General features: G+C 37.5%; 1 protein-coding gene across 1 annotated transcript; it reads left to right on the top strand.

The window, feature by feature from the left end:
- The first annotated feature begins 1,479 nt into the window (after positions 1–1,479).
- LOC132548411 (lysozyme-like) lies at positions 1,480–11,650 on the top strand. The gene is made up of 6 exons (XM_060212275.1): positions 1,480–1,606; positions 4,788–4,909; positions 7,767–7,881; positions 9,562–9,599; positions 11,016–11,127; positions 11,445–11,650. Exons 1-6 carry the CDS (start codon positions 1,480–1,482, stop codon positions 11,648–11,650), a joined length of 720 nt encoding a protein of 239 aa, XP_060068258.1.
- Positions 11,651–23,303: the final 11,653 nt, after the last annotated feature.

The following is a 23,303-nucleotide window of genomic DNA, read 5'->3' as shown; positions in this document are numbered from 1 at the left end:
CGTCGCATGGAACTCGTAAACCGGCGAATAATTCGAGGAGAGATGTTGTTCCATTCAGCGATCAAGGCTTGGGCCAGCTCCTGCAAGTTTGACGGCTGATTTTGACGTTCTCTCACGCGTCGCCCAAGAACGTCCCAGACATGTTCAATTGGTAACAAATCAGGTGATTTAGATGGCCAATCTAACACCTGTACGTTATTCTGCTGCCAGAAAGTTCTGCTGACGCGACTGGTGTGCGCTGGTGCGTTATCCTGTTGAATAAAGGCGCCAACGCCCTGGCGTCTTAAGAATGGCAGAACCACTGGTCTTAAAATTTCGTCCCGATATCGAATGCCGGTTAAATTGCCATTTAACACAACAAGCCTGGTACGAGTCCCCCACAAATACCACCCCAAACCATTACACTTCCGCCGTCAAAGCGGTCCCGTTCTGCGACGCAGCGGTTCGCAAAACGCTCCCCTCGTCGTCTCCACACTCTGCGCCTTCCGTCACCGTGTTGCAGACAAAACCTGGACTCATCTGAAAACAGAACATTGTTCCATTGTCGTAAGGCCCAACGACGGTGAATACGGGTCCAGTTACGCCTATTATTACGGTGACGTCGCAACAAATTGGGTCCAGTGTAGGGACGCCACGCTTTCAATTGGTAGGCCCTCAACCTGTTGCGGACTGTTTGGGGAGACACACGACGCCCAAACAATGTCCTGTGGTTACGAATCGATTGCGCAAGTGTATCAATCGTATACAACGGTCATCCCTGGCGGTCGTTTACGGGGTCGGCCGCTTCGGGGACGATCGGATGTTGACCCAGTTTGGTTTAAACGACTTACCAACTGGCAAATGCCGTGCAACTCGACGGCGAGACTCCCCAGCCTGGATCATGCCTACAGCCCTTTCTCTCTGTACTTGTGACAGCCGGGGCATAATGATAAAGTTGATAGATAGCAAGATTCGGTGATTTCTAAGTCCTAAGGATCTAAAGAACAGTTGTCAGTTTGAATGTTTATGAAATTCAAGCGAAGATACAAGTTAGTCGCAGAAAACATCGTGCAGCTCTTTCGCTAATACAGGCTTTCACGCTTGAATGATTTTGGTAACCCCGTTGGATTTTGTAATGTAAAACATTACCATTTTCTAATATTGCACAAACGTCATTTTGTTATCACTCATTTACAGGTATTCGCCAAGGAAACATGTTAACCTTTCTTTTTTTGTTGAGTTATATACGATGGACGGGGCCAATAAGTTGCAATTAAAAACCTAAAAAGAAAATAACATTCAGCCATGAACCATTCACAACTTGACAATCTCATTGGGCATTGAGACAAAATTTTTAAAATCAGAATTTTGAAAAGTTAGCTGGTGACTATATATTTGGTAAGATTACAAAGGCATTCGACTGTCAGATAAGGCAGTGACTCTATTTTCGGCTGTGGTGTCACTATTTGTGCTGTCATATCGCCGGCGTACAAGATCATTATGGACCTTGTAGCAATTGTTTTATGGACGATAATTTGTTTGATTACTCCGCAAGGGTCTTTTTCAGCAAGTGTATCAGGCTCATGTCTTTGTCTCAATTACGACGGTGTACACGCCAGAACCGGAGGTAAAGCTTTTTATATAAAATCATTCCATATTACGAAAGAAATCATTTATAGGAAGAATTATCACTTCAATGAAGTAAATTTTCCTGTTGCTAGACTTTTAATGCAATGTCGGATCAAACGACTCATAAGTGAATAGCATCCTTCTATATTCATTAAAATATGGAGAAAAGCCCACACCTATACAATATGTGTAAACGATAACAGATTGGTATCCATTAGCACCGATATCTGTTCCTGTCCACACATATTGTACAGATTGAGACTTGTTGATAAAGAACACCTTTGCTTTTATATATAAATTAGTCATGTAGCTTTTGGTTATAACAATAGGCTTTCCTTTTTAAAATCATACGGCAGCTCTACTTGTATGCATTCAATCAATTCTATGCTATTCATTTACACATAGATACATGCAACCTCGTGCTAGGTATGACACTTGATTTGTACCACCGTGCTGTTACCTTTTGCTGTGCTGTATTTATAAAGATAGTACTCCCTTTGTTGGTCCCAAGGGTACAGGACATTTCACTGGAATACTTAGTATTTCGGATTGTCCTCAGAGACGCTACTGACTTCACAATACGTGCTGATAGTATTTTGAACTAAAAAGATTAGGACTCTCAGTTACAATTATAGCTATGCAAAATTATTTAGGCAATCAAACACTCCGAAATGCAATGGAAATTATTGAAAAACAATATTCTAATTACTGAAAAGGAATATAATACAGGGGCTTTCAGAGCCTAAATTGTAAAAACTACAAACGAGTTTACAGTACTGAATGTGATTTCAGTTCATTTTAGAATACATTTTGTATTTTATTGTCTCGAAGTTGGTGACAAATGGAATTGGGCAACAGGCAGAGCCTATGAAAGCCCTCTCCATACAACTTAAACAAGTACACAGACACATCAATCAAAATTTAAGATATTAAATAATAATGATAGCATTCCAGGAATAAGAATTTTGGATATAGATTCAGATGAATAATTATCTAACAGAAATGTTAGGCAAGCATTACCATCATTTAAATTATAGTGTTAAAGAATAGTAGGATTAGATAGGTAACATAATTATATATAACAAGATGGAGTCAAAATTTGTCAATTGATCACACAGCACAGGCTGCAGGTTCAAACAGTCCATATACCCACAATCCTGAACCGAGTCCGTAAAAATTTACAGGCGGACCAATCTTAAGATAACAGATTCAAATTAAAAATAGAAAAAAAAATGTATATATAAGTATACTAAGGCTAAAACAGGCGACCGGTATCAGTTATGAATCTCTGAACCAAATCAAGAATAGATTTATTTATATTTGCATCAAGTGTATGAGATCCTTTAAGAAATGTATCAGTGGTAAGAGGTATAGAATCACTAAGAGTAGAAAGAGAATTAAGGAGGAGTTGTGTTTGGATAGTAAAGAACGGACAATGGATTAAAGAAGTGAGTAGGATCTTCAACTGGGTGGCCACAAGTACAGGCAGGGTTGTCTTTAAGGTGGGGATTACTTGCAGAGTTTCTTAGTTGATTATGTTTGCCTTTCTGTTACCGTAATATTTAAAAGTATCAGTGCATTGTAAAAGAGGATTGATAACAGGCTGTGATAAAAATGTTTTTTTTTTATTGCATAAATGGATGTCAATGAGGGAAACAGACAGGATGGGTCATTCCATTCAGTCATGAGTTTTGGAAAGAAACTAGTGCTATATTGACAAGTTCTTGCAAGGGGCACATCAAACAACCTATTGTGTCGAAGAGGATAATGAACAGTGTTATTGTTGATAAAAGGCTGGATAGAATCAGTTACATGAGGAGGGCATCTGTTATTTAAAATATCTAAAAAAATATGGATATTTTGATGTAGGTGTCTTCGTTTAGCTAATGGTATTAATCTAGACTCATTATAAAGGATAGCAGGATTAAGGTAATTACCTGGTTTCGAATAGTTTTAAATTTAATCCAGGAGGCTTGGGAATTCTGTTGTTTAGCTTTAGAATGCTGACGGTTTCTCTGTCTTAGTTTCAGTCTAATTTCATTAGTCATCCATATTTTGTCATTAGGTTATATAGTTACAGTCTTGTTTGGTACAAATTGGTCAATAGCAGCTAAAATTTTGTTACATAGAATATAATTCATTTCATCAATATCACCTACTAATTGAAGATTCCAGTCAATAGAACTAAGAAATTCATTTGCTCCGTCAAAATTAGTATTTTGGAAATATAAAAGGGTTTTTTTATAAGCAAGTTTCTTAAAAGACTCGAAGTTTAAGTCAGCAGTAATTGGGGAGTGATCACTACATGATGGGGGTAGCACAGATGTATTAGTAACAAAATTAACATTATTAGTAATATATATATTTGGTGTATACAAATATGTATATCACAAAGGCAGGTGAATGACGAATAGGCGAACAAAGGAAAATGGCCGGAGTTGTGGTCAGTGAGCACAATGGACAATATTCAAACGTCAAATAAAGTCACATCGGCATACAATTTTGACTTATTATTCCGTTTAATGTTTCACATGCTACTAATCTTGACAAGAACAGTCAGTTCACATCCTAGTTGATGGAAAATCCATATTAACACAGAAAATTTTGACCGACGGTCAGCTTGCTTGTTTAGTCCATACGAATGACGTCCAACTGAATATGATTTGCGTGGTCCAAAGTAAGTGGACAGTTGAGATGACGTATGGATGGCCATCATTCAGCAGTGGACCGTGGAGAGATGCAATGTTTGTGTCAACATTTCAACCTCCTGATCATTCTAAACTGTCGATTAGTGTCCGTATTTTGGAGAAAAATATACCACTCTACAAATGAAGCGGATATACAGTCACGTTTAAAAAAAAGTCGCAAAGACCTTGCAAATCGTTAACTGACCACTTCCATCGTATATAAGAATTGAAAATCAACTTATCTCGATTTTTTCCATCAACGAAATTAACAGACAACTTTCCACACCAGACTGTATGATAAGCAAGAATATTTTGATTTCCCTATTGTGAATTCATCAATTCTGTATAACAATTTTCCTGCATCCCAAATTCATGGTGTTTAATTGTCACAACAGATTCGATATTCAACATATTCATGTACCATTTCTATGTCATAAATCCCAATCGTTTATCATATGTTTTCATAAAAAAGTGTTTCTGTTCATTCAATAGCTGGACTGTCTCATTCCATTGTGGCTACGTTGAACCATGGTGAGTGTTATGTGCCCTCTGGTGATGTTCTAACACATGACGGGTATCACTGGCATGAGCTCAAGGACGTGCATGGTCATCATGTAAGTAATCAATTGTTATTACTCCAGTGTAAAAGAACACACAAAAAGGTACATTCTGATGTAAAAGGTATATATCGCGGGTACTACAACAAACGACTGGTAAACTGACATTACAAGGCACTATCGTAACTTAAGTACTTGATGTGATACAGAAACGTTTACAGAAAAACATTCATACATACACATGCATATACACGACTAAATTGCTCTCAGGACAAAAATGATAAAAGCCCCAAAATACGTTTTAAAAATAGAATAAAATATCCAATGTAATATAATTTAATAAAAAGAGAGAGAAAAATAAAGAATATGGTTGGAATACTTGGATTGATTTCTTTTATTTTTGAATATTTTATCAAAGTATACTGAGAGGAAAAAGAAACGCAATTAGCAGAAAATTAATATTGTAAATAAAATCCTTGACGTACACCCTTGAAACTTGACAGTGTGTGCATTTGAGTTAGGTCCCTATGGTACCGCATTAAAATCGCTGATGCATAACTAAACCGCGCACGCCGCTCGTACAAAAGAATAATGACAAAAGCACGATATCTCGAACCCAGTATAAAGGATTGGTTCAAAATCTGAGTGTGTGAATCTTCAGACATATCCGTCTTAATTTCCCACATTTTAAGCATAAACAGTTCACCGTAATGCCACGACTGTCTGAAATTGACAGGGGTCGTGCGATTGCACTTCTTATGCAAGGTACCCCGCAAAATCAGGTCGCTAATCAATTTGGAGTCCATCCATCGAACATTTGCCATCTCATCCAAAGGCTACATGCCACCGGAAGGGTTGCAGATCTTCCCCGAAGCGGTCGCCCTCGTGTAACAAAGTGTCGGCAGGGAAGGGCAATGCGACTTTCGCACCTACGCAATCGCTTTCAGATGGCCACGGAAACAGCAAGGAACACAATTGGGCGTCATCGTGTTCCAATTGATCGAAAGACAGTGCGTACTCGACTGCGTGCCTTCGGTCTAAGACCGCGGCGGCCATATGTTGGACCACAGCTTAATGCACGGTGACGTGCCAGACGAATGCAATGGCTGAACGCACATTCCGCAAGACGCTTCCCAATGCAACGCTGGAGAAGGGTCCTAATCTCAAATGAGTCCAGGTTTTCGCTTTACCGGGCAGACAGCCGACGTCGTGCCTATAGACTTACCCACGAGCGCTATGCAGATGCTTGCGTGATAGAGAATGACTGCTTTGGAGGAGGATCGGTCATGGCATGGGGAGGGATTGCGCATGGTATCAAGACTCCTCTGGTCGTTATTCAGGGAAATCTCACGGCCGTCCGCTATAGAGATCAAGTCTTAGCGCCGCATGTTGTTCCTCTAGTACAGCAGCGTCAATTGACGTTTGAGCAGGACAAAGCCCGGCCGCATGTAGCGAGGGTTTGCCGTGGTTATCTCGCAGCAAACAATGTCCCCACCCTAGACTGGCCCCCATACAGCCCTGACCTCTCCCCAATAGAACATTTATGGGGCGAGTGGAACAGAAGGATAAGACGTAGGCCGAATCCTCCAATCAACGTCGCTCAGTTGGCGTTGGCGCTGGATGAGGAATGGAATCATATACCAATGAGGAGGGTTAATACCGCGATCAATTCAATGCACAAAAGAGTTCATGCAGTTACTGTAGCTCGCGGGGGGCACACACGATATTGATGGGTCCAGAACGCACTTCAATTTGAGTAGGGTACTCTTGAATCAACGTCAAATTTGAAAGGTTTACTTAACGTACACGAATAAAATTCTCGTAGATGACAGAGTGGTCAACTATCTGCCAGTTACACCATAATTACATTCTAAAACCCTTTTCTATTTCCCGTAGTTGACCTGGAAATTCCTAATTGCGTTTCTTTTTCCTCTCAGTATAGCTATAATGTAATAACGAGATTTTACTATTCATGGTAACATCTTTGATTTGTTGCTTTAAAATGCATACTTATCACAACATTCATTTTTATTCAATAAGTTTCAGAATAGTTAAAAGTGCTTTAACGCTCTTTTAAAAAATCCAAACTTTGAATATTATGGGATTGATTCTTGGGTTTAGTACACCTCCCCATCTAGACTTTGACATTTATTTCAATCAATTTAGATTATCCTCTTTGGTTTCAACACTTACACCTGAGTACCGCTGAAAGTTTAAAATGCATTGCATTTTAATTCATTATCTGGCTATACTTATCTAACTCAAGTTTTATTCTGGTTGTATAGAAAAAAATTGTTAATTAGTTTTTGAAATCAAAATCTTACAAACGAATAAACACGTATACGATATTTATTGAAGCTTAAATTAGAAATAACACAGCTAAGACAAACTTAAACACGTTCCCTAGTAAATACGATTGCCACACCTTTGTACCACACCAACTAGTTATCACTTTCCCTTATATAGAAAAGCAAACGGAAACGGTTGGCAAAACAACACCAGAGGTAATTTACTTACCCCATAAAATTTGCAGCTAACTCTCTGTAAACCAAATATTATGTTTGTCAAACAAACAAGAACCAACAACATATAAGTGATGTCATATATTCGGAAAGTTAAGTACTAGAAATTAATGAGAGTCGATTTTATATAACGTGTCGAAAATAGAAAAAGAAAAACTCATACAATCAAAATTAAACAAAAACAATAAACAACAATGTAGCTAGAGAGAAAATATCTACCTGTTATTTTGAAGACGTTTCAAAAAGACAGAATCCTTCTGAAAATCACCAATGACACAAAAAATGGCGAGAAACGAAGCCGGAATCACTATTGCAACGCTTTTGTTCTATGACCGTTACATTGCTATCCGTCACTTTTGCTCTCTTGCTCTAGATACATTTGATATTAACAGAGAGTTTGGGTAGCCGGGGACTTTCTACAGTCATCGTCGGCATCACACTGTATCAGCAGTGCAGGGTCACACTTTAATTCCAGTAGTAGTGGGACACACCATACCTACACTACAGGTAAGGATTCAATTAACGACAGCTTTTCTTATACATAAAGGGAAGTAACTTCGTGCTTTAATGAATATATCTGAGTTATTTCCATATGACGTATCATTTGTGGATTTATTATTTTTCTGTGTCTTTAGTAATTAGTTAGAGGTCTTTGGTGGTAGATATTGCTTGTTAACATTAAGTCCTCCAAGTTTTCCTTAACCAGCTCTCTATGCTACAACACCTTCGAATGGTAGCACAATTCAGAATAAACGCACGTGTTTGAAGATCAAATGAAATAATATTGAAATTGACAATTATGGAATTAATTGAAGTTTCTTGTTCGTGTACCTCTAAATCTAATTCATGTATTTATTCACTATTATTTATAAATAGGGTTTTCCTCGCTACTTGATAATTAAGACATTTAGCATCACCATCGAGTTCGTAAAAGACACAACAGCTGTATAGTGCGTCTTTTCACAATATTATAACAGGCATAGGATTGGAAAACAAAAGATGAAATACTTACCTGATACATCTGATGAAAACTGAAGAATGTAGATGAGAATTACATATAAAATCTTCTAACAGTCTATAGGCTTACCTATATGAACTAACTGCGCCCCTCTGTTGGCTGACTTCTTTCTTTTCATACGAGGTTGAATTTATTGAAGAGCTTATCAAAACAGGTCACAAAGACCTTGCAATGTCGTTTGATTTCAGCTTCAGATATACTAATGAGACTTTGTCTTTAAATAACAATACATTTATGGACTACTTCCATTGTATATATCAACTAGAACTGGAAATCAAAGATACGACAGATTCTTCTAGATCAGCTGCTTATCACGATCTTTTCCTACAACGAAACCAACATGGACAGCTTTCCACTAACCTGTATAATAAGAGTGATGATTTCAACCCGCCTATTGTGAATTTTCCATCTGTGGATAGCATTATCCATACGTCTCCAACCTATTGTATTTCCATGTCACATTTGATTCGTTATTCAAGGACCTTTCCCCGTTATCAATTATTATCATAATTATCAATTTTCGTGCAAGAAGTCGTAAATTCACGGACAAACTCGTAACACGGAGGTTCAAAAGATGCAGTTTGATGGAAATTATGGGGAAGTTTTATGGTCGGCATAGCGATCGCATTAAACAGTTTCTTTGTGTGATATGAAGCTGGCGTATTTAAAGCTCGTCATATTGCCTGTTGGTTGAATTCCTTGTTCTCATTTGAGAACGTGACATTACTTACTTGTATTGACCAAGGTTTACTTGGCATGTGTCGTCGTTGAAGCAGAAGACGCTTACACTTCCGAAACACCAGGTCTTATTCTCCTTGTACTTTTTCAGCAGAAGAATTGAAGATAGAGTAAAAGCTCTTTAGAGTTCTTTAAAATCCTCATACTACTTATTTCACTTCTTGAGTTAAGAGTATCACAGTATTATGAAGGCAAACGACTGTCAGATAAGACAGTGACTCTATTCTCGGCTATGGTGTCTTCACTATATGTGCAGGTATATCGACGGCGAACAGGATCATTATTATTCATATTATGAAATTTTAAATATAGTATTGTTTTTTCTGATATTTGTACGCTGCTCATATAACTGTACTCTTAGTTTGATGAATTGTTTCTGAATTATGAATGCTTTGTGTGATTTATTATGATGGATTTTTACTTTTATCCAGGCATTGTATCACAACACTGCCTAGACTGCATTTGTCACGTAAGTCAGAGTAATCTTGGACTAATACTGTTATTAGTTTAAAATTGTTACTTGGTCACAATGTTGAGGGCGTTTAATTCAATTAAAATGTACTTATCTCAATATCTGTAATTCAATGTCTGATAATTCATCCATTACATTTAATATGACGATCATGTAATCTATATATACTGTATCAATATTTCAAAATGGGTGTGGTTAGAGGCCTGTATATATATGATACATCAATGTTCCATCACGTGTCTGCTTAGAGGCCTGTATATATCTGACACATCAATGTTCCATCGCGTGTCTGGTTAGAGGCCTGTATATATCTGACACATCAATGTTCCATCGCGTGTCTGGTTAGAGGCCTGTATATATCTGACACATCAATGTTCCATCGCGTGTCTGGTTAGAGGCCTGTATATATCTGACACATCAATGTTCCATCGCGTGTCTGGTTAGAGGCCTGTATATATCTGACACATCAATGTTCCATCACGTGTCTGGTTAGAGGCCTGTATATATCTGACACATCAATGTTCCATCACGTATATATCTGTCTGGTTAGAGGCCTGTATATATCTGACACATCAATGTTCCATCACGTGTCTGGTTAGAGGCCTGTATATATCTGACACATCAATGTTCCATCACGTGTCTGGTTAGAGGCCTGTATATATCTGACACATCAATGTTCCATCACGTGTCTGGTTAGAGGCCTGTATATATCTGACACATCAATGTTCCATCACGTGTCTGGTTAGAGGCCTGTATATATCATCAATGTTCATCAATGTTCCATCACGTGTCTGGTTAGAGGCCTGTATATATCTGACACATCAATGTTCCATCACGTGTCTGGTTAGAGGCCTGTATATATCTGACACATCAATGTTCCATCACGTGTCTAGTTAGAGGCCTGTATATATCTGACACATCAATGTTCCATCACGTGTCTGGTTAGAGGCCTCTACATATCTGATTCATCAATGTTCCATCACGTATCTGGTTAGGGGCCTGTACATATCTTATACATCAATGTTCCATCACGCGTCTGGTTAGAGGTCTCTACATATCTGATACATCAATGTTCCATCACGTGTCTGGTTAGAGGCCTCTACATATCTGATACATCAATGTTCCTTCACGTGTCTGGTTAGAGGCCTGTATATATCTGATACATCAATGTTCCATCACGTGTCTGGTTAGAGGTCTCTAAATATCTGATACATCAATGTTCCATCATGGGTCTGGTTAGAGATCTCTAAATATCTGATACAGCAATGTTCCATCATGGGTCTCGTTAGAGGTCTCTAAATATCTGATACATCAATGTTCCATCATGGGTCTGGTTAGAGGTCTCTAAATTTCTGATGCAGCAATGTTCCATCATGGTTCTGGTTAAAGGCCTGATATTTCATATATTTCTAGCAATCATCTGGATGCAAACCTGCTCGCTGCGAGTGGGAGGTTTTCGCCCCGGCATGTGGATATTTCCAGCTGATGGAAGGATACTGGAGGGACTGTGGGATGCCTGGAGGGTGTAAGTCGATCAGCAATATTTAAGTATATAATGTTCTAGGCTTCTCTAAACCAATTTACTGGCATTAGTCAGCAGACAATTCTACAGGTAGTTAATGTTTCAGGCTGATATGTTTATCTAGACTTCCTTAATTCTCATTTTCAGTAATACTGGCGAATGGTCCTTAAACTTGGGTAATTACAGATATCTTAGTGAGTACATGTATTTCGTAGGTATAAGAAAGTACATCACCGAGACTATCAATGATTCCTCACAACTGCGGCCTGTATTCTGTTAAAGGTTTTATGTAATACGATGTATATTTGAACCATTTCCAGCCCTGGATGCGTGTGCTTTCGACCTGAAATGTTCATCCAAATGTGTCCAGCAGTACATGTCTCGCTACATTTCACATAATGGCTGTCCTCACAATTGTGAGAGCTACGCCCGGATTCACGCCGGTGGTCCTGCCGGATGTACACACAGCTCTACGCTTCACTACTGGAGAGAAATTGAACAGTTGGGATGTTCGGCTTACAGCTGAATAACAATGTGAGATAACACCTTTGTCAATATCACGTGAGCTGCCATCCAAAAGAAAACTGACCAATAAAAATATATTATCGAGGAAAACAAGATCATTGATTATGTGGTTGGAATTAAACATGTCATCCGATCTCGATCGCATTTTTTTTCGTCGCAATTCTCCGTGTATTGAATACAGCAATCCGTACTGTTAAATCTGATCTAATCCAATTATAATCACCTGAAACTGATTTTCGATGTATTTCTATCAATCATGCAGTGAACGACAGTACTGAGTATTGATTTACAGAACAGTTGTAACAGATAACAGAGAGAATTATAACATTAGGCGTATTAAGTGTTTGTACACACTGGATCCGTTATATACAGGATCGTACATGATTTTATACCAGATGTATGGGACAAGTCATAGAATGTCTCTGGTAAGGAAAACTAAAAATTCATAACGTGTTTCAGAACATTGGTATGGAATACAGCTATATTAAAAAAAAATCTTTTCATCAAAAAACTAAGCTGAAAATTTAACATTTGTGAAAAATCTGACTGATCAGAATTAAAATTGGCGATACTCTTTCTCTATAGTTCATTTTGGTAACGTCACAATACACATTACGCCATAACGAAAACAAAAAGAATCTTAACCAATCACACCTCCGATTCACTAGTTCTTATAACGCGTCATCACAAAAATATCCGTATCTGGTGTTATAACTGGGTAGTTAATGGGGGTGTTCCCTGAACGCAAACATGTCCATGACAATAGGTAGAAACATCAAAGGGATGGTAATTATAGTCTGTTTCATATAGGTACTGCATTTACCTGAGATATTTTACCTGTGGATCTACCTGTAATTTTTTATTTTCGATTGCAAAGTTACATGAAGGATATCAGTTACAAATATTAAAAAATTAACATTAATAATAACTTCAAAGAAGAAACTTATTTACAGCACTAAAAGTTCAATTTAACGCTACACACAGCAGCATCTACATAATGTATACTGATATGCACTAAAGTCCATCATTTCATATAACTTCAAAGAAGAAACTTGTGGGTGGTTGTGTGGATGTCGTCCGACTCCTACTATGATGTTGTTGCGGGTATTTACAGTAGCAAGGCAGGTGCTGATAGTACATCTCCAGTAAGTTCTGAAAGGAATACAAACAGATTTCAATATTGATGACACAGGCGGGTTTACATATTCACAGATGTATGGCTTTAAAATGATATTACAGATGTATCATTATAAATCAACAATTAATTATTGATATTTTGTCTCTTAATACTTCAGTATTGCAGACAGAAAGTACATGTATACATACTCATGTCCTTCTAAAAATTGAATCAACTTCTTACTCTGTTAAATTGATAGATAATAAATCTATGCATAATCATTTACATAATCATCATTTACATAATCATTTACCTTTCTCCGCGAGAAGTCCTAATCCTGTATAAATGACCGTTATATGCTAAGTTGTAACCCCCTGTTCTATTCTGGATGAACTTAAAATCGAACTTAGCATTAGCCATGTTGGGGGGGGGGGGGGGGGTTTTTATTACATTATGTCTGTAATTACTCTGTTTTATTTCCTTTTTTGACTGAGTTAATGTGATATATAGAGGATAATCAATTTCTGTTTGTTTTAGTACATCTTTAATTGGGAAAAACCAGGACAAGATCTATTTAGCATAAGATAAAACTATGTTCAGAGAAGTTCGGGAAATAACGTTTTATGTGACATAATGACGTTCCACTTGACAGCAAAACGATGGCCTTTAAACCTGACCGTTGTACGCAATATTCAAATAAGAAGAAAGAATTTAATACAAAACTATTTAAAGATAATAAAACAGACAAATCTCAAAATGCACACGGAATTAAACCTTCACTGTTTATACGCCCGAAAGCTGACGAATACTAAATACAGTGAGTTTACGCCCGAAATCTGACGAATATCAATACAGTGAGTTTTACGCCCGAAAGTTGACGAATGTCAATACAGTGAGTTTACGCCCGAAAGTTGACGAATTTCAATACAGTGAGTTTACGCCCGAAAGTTGACGAATATCAAGACAATGAGTTTACGACCGAAAGTTGAAGAATATCAAGACAGTGAGTTTACGCCCGAAAGTTGACGAATATCAAGACAGTGAGTTTACGCCCGAAAGTTGACGAATATCAAGACAGTAAGTTTACGCCCGAAATCTGACGAATATCAAGACAGTGAGTTTACGCCCGAAATCTGACGAATATCAAGACAGTGAGTTTTACGCCCGAAAGTTGACGAATATCAATACAGTGAGTTTACGCCCGAAAGTTGACGGATATTAAATACAGTGAGTTTACGCCTGAAAGTTGACGGATATTAATACAGTGAGTTTACGCCCGAAAGTTGACGGATATTAAATACAGTGAGTTTACGCATGAAAGTTGACGGATATTAAATACAGTGAGTTTACGCCCGAAAGTTGACGAATATCAATACAGTGAGTTTACGCCCGAAAGTTGACGAATATCAATACAGTGAGTTTACGCCCGAAAGTTGACGGATATTAAATACAGTGAGTTTACGCCTGAAAGTTGACGGATATTAAATACAGTGAGTTTACGCCCGAAAGTTGACGAATATCAATACAGTGAGTTTACGCCCGAAAGTTGACGAATATTAATACAGTGAGTTTACGCCCGAAAGTTGGCGGATATTAAATACAGTGAGTTTACGCCTGAAAGTTGACGGATATTAAATACAGTGAGTTTACGCCCGAAAGTTGACGAATATCAATACAGTGAGTTTACGCCCGAAAGTTGACGAATATCAATACCGTGAGATATGATCAACTGAAAAGTTATTTCATCACCACTGATGTAACTAAGATTTCCTACAGGTTGTTTTGATTAAACCGACTCAGTATATAGAGGATATGGAATTTTTTATGCTTAAAGTAAAACAAAATTTCTTGTTATCAGTTTTTAAAAAGAAAAACAGATGGGAAAAAATATCACCCAAACACTGGATAAAGCAGCGATTAAAAATGTTTTGATATGTAAAATTAGAGAACACCAGGTTTGTGACCCGTTAGTATTTGACAGAAAACCAATTTTTCCAGTCTTGGCAACATTTGCACCCTAATATAACGAGATAGGGGGATATCAATGCAGTGACATGAAAGAACCAATGTGATTGGTCACATCATGAAAGTTATATCGTCACAGAGGAGTTATATAATAATTTCAACACTAGTGATTTCACTTATTAGCACTTCAATGTTGACGTGTTTTTTTTTCATCAATTTATCACAATCATTATTTCCTAATTTCAATTATATAATCATATATGTAATAGATACACTGTATGCTTGTAATGTTATTGGTTTCCATGTCAAGTTTTGTATAGTTCCTGGACTTCGCTTAAGATAAAAATGTTATAACTAATCTTTCATTGCACCTCCATCTGACCATTACAACATTTAACCCCGCTTATAAAACATGTACAAACGTGTATATTATCAAACAAACAAATCATTTACATGGAATTTAATTTGTGTAACATAAAAAAGGCAAAAAACAAATGTAACACATGCCTTATGAATTATTCAAATACATAAGTCTGTATCAAAATTACTTGCTATGTGTGTGTGTGTCATTTACACGGCACATCTGTCCCGAGAGCTGTTTCGTGCCTTATATAACGACAGTAGACTGTGCGGCAGGGCCGCGCTGGTATCAGGATGAGGAGTTCCTTCGCTGCAGTATTAGGCGTGGCATGTTTTATTTTCTCTATCAATGGTGAGTGTATCTATGGAAAACTTTTCTTTATCTCCCACTGTTAGAATTATATTGCAATATTTCAAAATTAGCGGATAGTTTAGAGATAGCTGACGTGTTGAGGGAAGCTATGTTTGAAAGCGAAAATGTGTAGTGGACATTTTATCGTAAGATTAAGAAAGAGTTCCATTATCAATTTTAAATGAAAGTATAGCTAGAGTGCAGTCACTCTTGTTAGAAGACCAAACCAACCGGATTAATCAAATGATTGAAAAGGTGATAAGTCTGGACATATGTTTATATTGTCAGTATTAGCCATTGTTGGATTCACAGTATGTTACAAGGCCAATATTTAAGGAACATACCGCAAATCACAAAGTATGTTACATTTGAAGCATCAGTACAGCACATTATGAGGGAAGTGTTAGGAACATCATAACTTACATCAACCAGCTTACCACAGTGAAATGATAATGTAGAGTTGGTCACTGCATTCTGATATGGTAACGTAACAGCAGTGGATTGATATTATAAACATTCCTGCCCGGTAAAGTCATATGGGACCTTCGTTGTATAATCATAGCGGAGTTATTAATTCATGTTATGAAATAAACATAAAGAACGGATTATTCTATTTGTATCGCCATGATTCTACCTTGTAACATAAAAGGCCTAGAGCATCCTGTCATCTTATATACAGCATATATCTTATTGTGTTATATAAAATACACTTAAAATTATCCTGTCCACTCCAACAGTCACGCAAGTGCAATTCATTCAAAATCTCATTTGCAATTATCATAATACAGCATTTGCATAATCCTGATTTCCTGAATGTAAACACAATATCCAGCGGCCGACATACATGTGAGTATGGTTAGTTTTTACTCTGATACTTGTCCAACTCGAATATTATCATTACCAGGATCAATGTTTGTATCGGATTGTATTTTCTGTTTACTTTTAAGATTTATGTTTTCCAAATTAAAAAAAAGTCACATGGACAAACATGGACGTGGAAAAAGACAACTTATTAACGTCTACCGCAAAAGCTTCGGACACCAACATCAGGAGTACCAACGGTGGCATGGAACTGATAAAATGTTATACCATACAACCCACTGAGATAAGATATCAACAAAATTAACATAAGCGGGACCAATGTAGGCATAGGAATCTACATCAGCCAATGTTGGCGTGGAATCACCACGTGAACCCATCCATGCAAACATCAAGGAGACTGAGATCGATGACGTCTTGGAAATGCAGCTTGTGTTAGTATAACTGTCTTAATCAGCATTCACACTGTAATAAATGGTTCAGCGATTGAAGAGAATCGACTTTTAAGAAGTATATCCGTTGGTGCCAATTGAAGGATAAGTTGCTGATTATTGACTAGACCGCCAGTACAGAACACAAGCACGTGAATAGCTTTTTATTCAATTTGCTTGTCTGTGATGTTTGCGACATAAAGTGTTGGATAAGTTATGAATCCGAAATCAACAAAACAGATTCCTTTCCATGTCGTTAGCCAACAATGTGACAGGAATAAGAAACGAAAACAAACTGGTTCTCCATGAATATATCATAACTTAAGATCCTAATGAGATTACAACAACGAAACGCCATGCATACTCACGAATACGTCAAAATCCTCACCCTCATTATACAGCCTAGTGGAGAGTTTTCCCTGTCAGCCATGTTGTAGATGCCGAAGAGTATGTTGTTTCCGTGAATTTATTGAGAACACAAGATAGACATTGTCAATAAATTTCCTGTTGACTGAAGACATCATCAGCATCTCGGAATGTGAAATTGAAGGACTGTTTCGAATAGAATATGAAACACAGGGTTTCGAAAGATTTAGATTGATGAAGGACATAAAGCTTTTTTAATTGTCGCCATCATGATCACATTGGGAAATATTCTTTTATCTTGTACGATATGAAATTGGATGTGTTTGATAGTATGTTGTAGACCAAGTGGTATCCTAAACCTGGTTCGCATATGAGAACGTGTCAATGTTTACTTGGATTTATTAAGATTTTTCACGGCATTGATAAAGCAGAAGCGCTTACCCTTTCGGAACATCTTGTCTGCTCCTTATTCTCTTTCAAGTGTTGTCACGTGAATCATTCTTTTGTTTATATATGACCTTCGTTTCACTGTTATACATAGTAAGTCCTGTTTCAGTACAATGTTTCATTACTTGAATCAACTTTATTTATTTATTCAGGATTCAAATATACCTTTAACAAAGGTAAAGGCAAACTAAAAAAGGGAAAATATTTAGATTTTAATCTTTTGGAATTGCCTCTTAGTTCCATATTTGTTACATTTAATATGATATGTATGTCCATGTTTGTATCATTGTGTATGTTACTGTTCTAGGACTTATATAGACGTTGCCTTTTTACAATCCTGTTGAAAAATGTAGAATAACAATTTTAATTGATGCAGGGTTTCATACATTTGTAATAACATATCTTGCATAAGTAATAGTCGTCTTGTCCTAAATGTTTTAAGCCATTGTATAATGATATCAAGTCCGTTCATCTGTCATGTTCACCTTAAATAATGATACTGAACAGGAGAATATAACTTTTATATGGAACATGGGTAGATTATTCTCTCTATGATTAAAAGGTAGTTTTACCTTGAATATAATCAATAAAAACGGGTTTCTTGAGTTTCAACCCAGAACATGTGACGTGGTTACACGTATTCTCGGTATACGTTGAAATTGTTTTCTGTTGCTTTATTCATATTTATGTTTATAACGAATAAATAAATATTATGTTTACAACAGGTAACCACTTGAAAAACCCTAATCGGTCACTCGTACTGACCAAGTCTTACCTCAACAGGGGATGCCCTGTATTGTCATGTGACAAGGCCACCTGGCGGATTCCCTCCCGATGTCGTGTTCCAAAGATATACAGATTCCGGGGCCGGCTGTGTCGGGGGTGCTATGTAAATTTATGCATAGGTTACATTTACAGAAAGTTCAAAAGGGGAAGGATAGCTGCTGGGTAGGTACTAAGCATGGCGTAAAGTTTGGTTAAGGACATATATAAAATATTAGTCTGAAGTTTTTTATCATTAATTTTAATTATATAATAAATCTGATAAAATAACACGCACACTGTAGTAATTTTGCGCTTCCCTGTCCTTTGTCTTTCACAAAATGAACATGGAAATGGGAAAATTAAGAGAAAACGCTTGATTTCAGTATCAATGAATATCATGTTGGTTTGTATAAAAAGTAGTGGTAGATTTCGTGACCAATGTATCTTCATAATTTGATAATCAATTCACAATCTCCGGTTGTGTTCATTGTGAGAGAGCGCAGTTCGTCATTAATCGCTTGTTTTGAGTCTAGTTGCCATAATTTCATGCCATATTTGTAGCTTCTGAAGCTCTGTTTATCATTATTATTATTTCTAGATTGTTGAACTGATAATAATATATAAAAATGCATCGATAAAGGTAGGTAATTGGTATCTATTTTGTGTTGTTTCAGATAAAAGAAATAAAGTAGAAGAGTTCTGGTGACCTAAGTTGTCAGCGTCATAGGGATGTTTGTCACAGCTATCTTTATCCAGTTTAGATACGCGATGAGCAAACGTACCTCATTCAGATTTATAACCATTGAGTTGTTTGGCTTCTACGAGAAAACTTATAAATGACATATATTTGTTTTTGTGATTGATTTCATTGTTCAGAAAGAGATATACTCATTCATTTTTCTTTTATTATAGTAATGAAAAACCATTTCCTACAAGAAATCATTCCGCTTAAATTTTGTAGAAAACAATAGTAAATAAACACATTTCATAGAATGAGTTCGTCATCTAAAGACTGAACAAGTCCACTTAAACGTCTCACTTTTAACAAAGGTGTTATGGTCTCTAGTATGATAGGCCAGCTTTACGTAAAGATGTAAATCTAGCTAGTTTGCAGGACAAATGAGGAAAATGGAATCACTCTCTGCATCACGTGCATTGACAATTAACAATTATATGGGTTAGATTTAATCAGTAATAAATAAAAACGGCCTTTTATTATTAAATTCATACAAAAATTAAGAAACCTTTTTGATCAAGGTTAACCGTACCTCCATTTCTGTGGTCAGTAAGCCACTCACTTGCTCTTAGTACATAGAGTTCAGCAAATAGTTAACAAATGATTATCTCCATTAACACTGATAAATTAATAAATGATATATAAGCAGAAGTGGTCTTGAAAAATTACCAACTCTGTAAAATTTTGGGACTCAACTTAGGTAAATCTATTCATAATAAGTGTCTATAAAGTATGTAATGATATATGTATAGCATTTGTATTGGATTTACTTCGATCTATTTGTCGTATTGTTAGTAGAGACACACCTTTCAGAGCAGAGGTGTATTATGTATTAAACTTAAGTGTTGTGTACGTTCATTTGAGCGCTTTATTGTGCATTATAGCTGATTTTAATTATGTGATACATCACTCAAAACAAATTACTAAATCTCGGGGCAATTTATGTTCATCTATCAGTCTTAGATAGACACAATCCAGTAAAAATGTGTGATGTAAAGGCGATGAAGGCAAAAAAAACTTAATGGAAATGCGAATAATTTATCTCTTGTACAATTTATTTCGTGAGTGCTTTTTAAGACGTTATTATTACCTCAAATGTCTACATGAGAACAGACTGTTAACTGAAATAGATTTAGTTTGTACCGACAGCAATATCATAGTGTTGGGCCTTCGGACAAATTTCTACATATAATATAATTGTAACAATTAACGTATTACTTCTGAATATTCACTCAGATTTTGTGATGTTTGTAGCCTCGCACGTCTTCTGAGTTCATTAAAAGCTGTCATATTTGATATATCATAGCACGTTTATTCTTTGGGTTTGAGAGTAAACTGGCAAGTGGTTGTGAGATTGCGGCCACAGAGGTCGTTGTCAGTGGATGGGGTTGTTATCTTTCTGTCAGTAAAAACCGTTTATCTGTAAATTATCACCATTATATGTGAAATATCTAGTTGAAGACCTCCTGGTGTATGATTGGAGTAAATACGATTTCCTTATTTGGTCATCTTTATATCATTAACTTTTTACTGTTATGTAAACTTTTTTTGACGTTATAACCATTTCAAGTTATTATGCATGACTTTTCCTAACAGCATATACGGCAATTCACATAACAAAGCTTAACATTAGTGAATTCAACTGTTATATTAAATATGTTTTGAAATGCTGATTGTGTTGACATTTTAGAGAATATATATATATACGCACATACAAAATCAATTTGATCGTAACTTACGAAGCCTGTTTTAACATGTGTGATATGAAGGGCAGTATTTGTACTGCGATGTGTCTGTGGTACATTGTATTAAATATGCCGTTGGCAATACATACATTTTGTAGTGTAATTTTCTATGTAAGTCTTCAATAATTAAGATGACTTTGAGATTATTACCTATCAGTGTCTAAATCTACGTGAAAATACACGTGATATATTTATATCGTTTTCGATTCATGTTTACTATCCGTGAAAAATTAACGCCATGGTTTAAACTGTTGTGAAAATCGATCACTTAAAGTGAAATTTACATTTTTTCAAGCTTGAAAGTAACACACCTGACAGGAATGGGATGGAGTAGGAGGGGTAGTAGGAGGTAGGTAGATGAAGAAGGTTGGGTAGGTGGTAGTAGGTGGGGTATATTGGGTGTGGGTAGAAGGGGTAGGTAGGTGTATTAGGAAGGGTATGTGGAGAAAGTAGGTGAGGTAGGTAGGTTGGGGCAGATGGAGTAGGTATTGCGGTAGGAAAGTGGGGGTACGTGAAGTAGGCAGAATAGGGGTATGTGAAGTAGGTATGTGAGGTAGGTAGGTTAGGGGTATGTGAAGTAGGTATGTGAGGTTGGTAGGTTGGGAGTATGTGAGGTAGGTATGTGAAGTAAGTATGTGAGGTAGGTAGGTTAGGAGTATGTGAAGTAGGTATGTGAGGTAGGTAGGTTGGGGGTATGTGAAGTAGGTATGTGAGGTAGGTAGGTTAGGAGTATGTGAAGTAGGTATGTGAGGTTGGTAGGTTGGGAGTATGTGAGGTAGGTATGTGAAGTAAGTATGTGAGGTAGGTAGGTTAGGAGTATGTGAAGTAGGTATGTGAGGTAGGTAGGTTGGGGGTATGTGAAGTAGGTATGTGAGGTAGGTAGGTTGGGAGTATGTGAAGTAGGTAGTATGTGAGGTAGGTAGGTTAGGTTAGAAGTATGTGGTAGGTGAAGTTGGTATGTGAGGTAGGTAGGTTGGGGGTATGTGAAGTAGGTATGTGAGGTAGGTAGGTTGGAGGTAGGTGAAGTAGGTATGTGAGGTAGGTAGGTTGGGGGTATGTGAAGTAGGTATGTGAGGTAGGTAGGTTGGGGGTAGGTGAAGTAGGTTTGTGAGGTAGGTAAGTTGGGGGTAAGTGAAGTAGGTATGTGAGGTAGGTAGGTTAGGAGTATGTGAAGTAGGTATGTGAGGTAGGTAGGTTGGGAGTATGTGAAGTAGGTATGTGAGGTAGGTAGGTTGGGAGTATGTGAAGTAGGTATGTGAGGTAGGTAGGTTGGAGGTAGGTGAAGTAGGTTTGTGAGGTAGGTAGGTTGGGGGTATGTGAAGTAGGTATGTGAGGTAGGTAGGTTGGGAGTATGTGAAGTATGGTATGTGAGGTATGGTAGGTAGGTTGGGGTTGGGAGTATGTGAAGTAAGTAGGTAGGTTGGGGGTATGTGAGGTAAGTAGGTATGTGGTAGGTAGGTAGGTGAAGTAGGTATGTGAGGTAGGTAGGTTGGGAGTATGTGAAGTAGGTATGTGAGGTAGGTAGGTTGGGAGTATGTGAAGTTGGTATGTGAGGTAGGTAGGTTGGGTTGGTATGTGAGGTAGGTAGGTTGGGAGTATGTGAAGTTGGTATGTGAGGTAGGTAGGTTGGGAGTATGTGAAGTAGGTATGTGAGGTAGGTAGGTTGGAGGTAGGTGAAGTAGGTTTTTGAGGTAGGTAGGTTGGGGGTAGGTGAAGTAGGTTTGTGAGGTAGGTAAGTTGGGGGTATGTGAAGTAGGTATGTGAGGTAGGTAGGTTGGGAGTATGTGAAGTAGGTATGTGAGGTAGGTAGGTTGGGAGTATGTGAAGTAGGTATGTGAGGTAGGTAGGTTGGGAGTATGTGAAGTAGGTATGTGAGGTAGGTAGGTTGGGGGTATGTGAAGTAGGTATGTGAGGTAGGTAGGTTGGGAGTATGTGAAGTAGGTATGTGAGGTAGGTAGGTTGGGAGTATGTGAAGTAGGTATGTGAGGTAGGTAGGTTGGGAGTATGTGAAGTAGGTATGTGAGGTAGGTAGGTTGGGGGTATGTGAAGTAGGTATGTGAGGTAGGTAGGTTGGGAGTATGTGAAGTAGGTATGTGAGGTAGGTAGGTTAGGGGTATGTAAAGTAGGTATGTGAGATAGGTAGGTTGGGACTATGTGAAGTAGGTATGTGAGGTAGGTAGGTTGGGACTATGTAAAGTAGGTATGTGAGGTAGGTAGGTTGGGGGTATGTGAAGTAGGTATGTGAAGTAGGTATGTGAGGTAGGTAGGTTGGGAGTATGTGAAGTAGGTATGTGAGGTAGGTAGGTTGGGGGTATGTGAAGTAGGTATGTGAGGTAGGTAGGTTGGGGGTATGTGAAGTAGGTATGTGAGGTAGGTAGGTTGGGAGTATGTGAAGTAGGTATGTGAGGTAGGTAGGTTGGGGGTATGTGAAGTAGGTATGTGAGGTAGGTTGGGGGTATGGAAGTAGGTATGTGAGGTAGGTAGGTATATGTGAAGTAGGTATGTGAGGTAGGTTGGTTGGTGTTATTTGATTTATGTATGTGAGGTAGGT

The sequence above is a fragment of the Ylistrum balloti genome, unplaced genomic scaffold, assembly GCF_031769215.1.
Source record: "Ylistrum balloti isolate Yb309-2 unplaced genomic scaffold, AGI_CSIRO_Ybal_v1 Utg370010, whole genome shotgun sequence".
In the NCBI taxonomy this organism is placed as follows: Eukaryota; Metazoa; Mollusca; class Bivalvia; order Pectinida; family Pectinidae; genus Ylistrum; species Ylistrum balloti.
The sequence above is the reverse complement of the archived record's forward strand: the minus strand, read 5'-3'. Positions and strand labels throughout refer to the sequence as shown.

Excerpts from the sequence above, each read along its gene's own strand:
- LOC132548411 (XM_060212275.1), top strand. The coding sequence starts at position 1,480 with ATGGACCTTGTAGCAATTGTTTTATGGACGATAATTTGTTTGATTACT. Across the intron at positions 7,882-9,561 it reads ACACCATACCTACACTACAG|GCATTGTATCACAACACTGC; the intron begins GTAAGGATTCAA and ends ACTTTTATCCAG. Across the intron at positions 11,128-11,444 it reads CTGTGGGATGCCTGGAGGGT|CCCTGGATGCGTGTGCTTTC; the intron begins GTAAGTCGATCA and ends AACCATTTCCAG.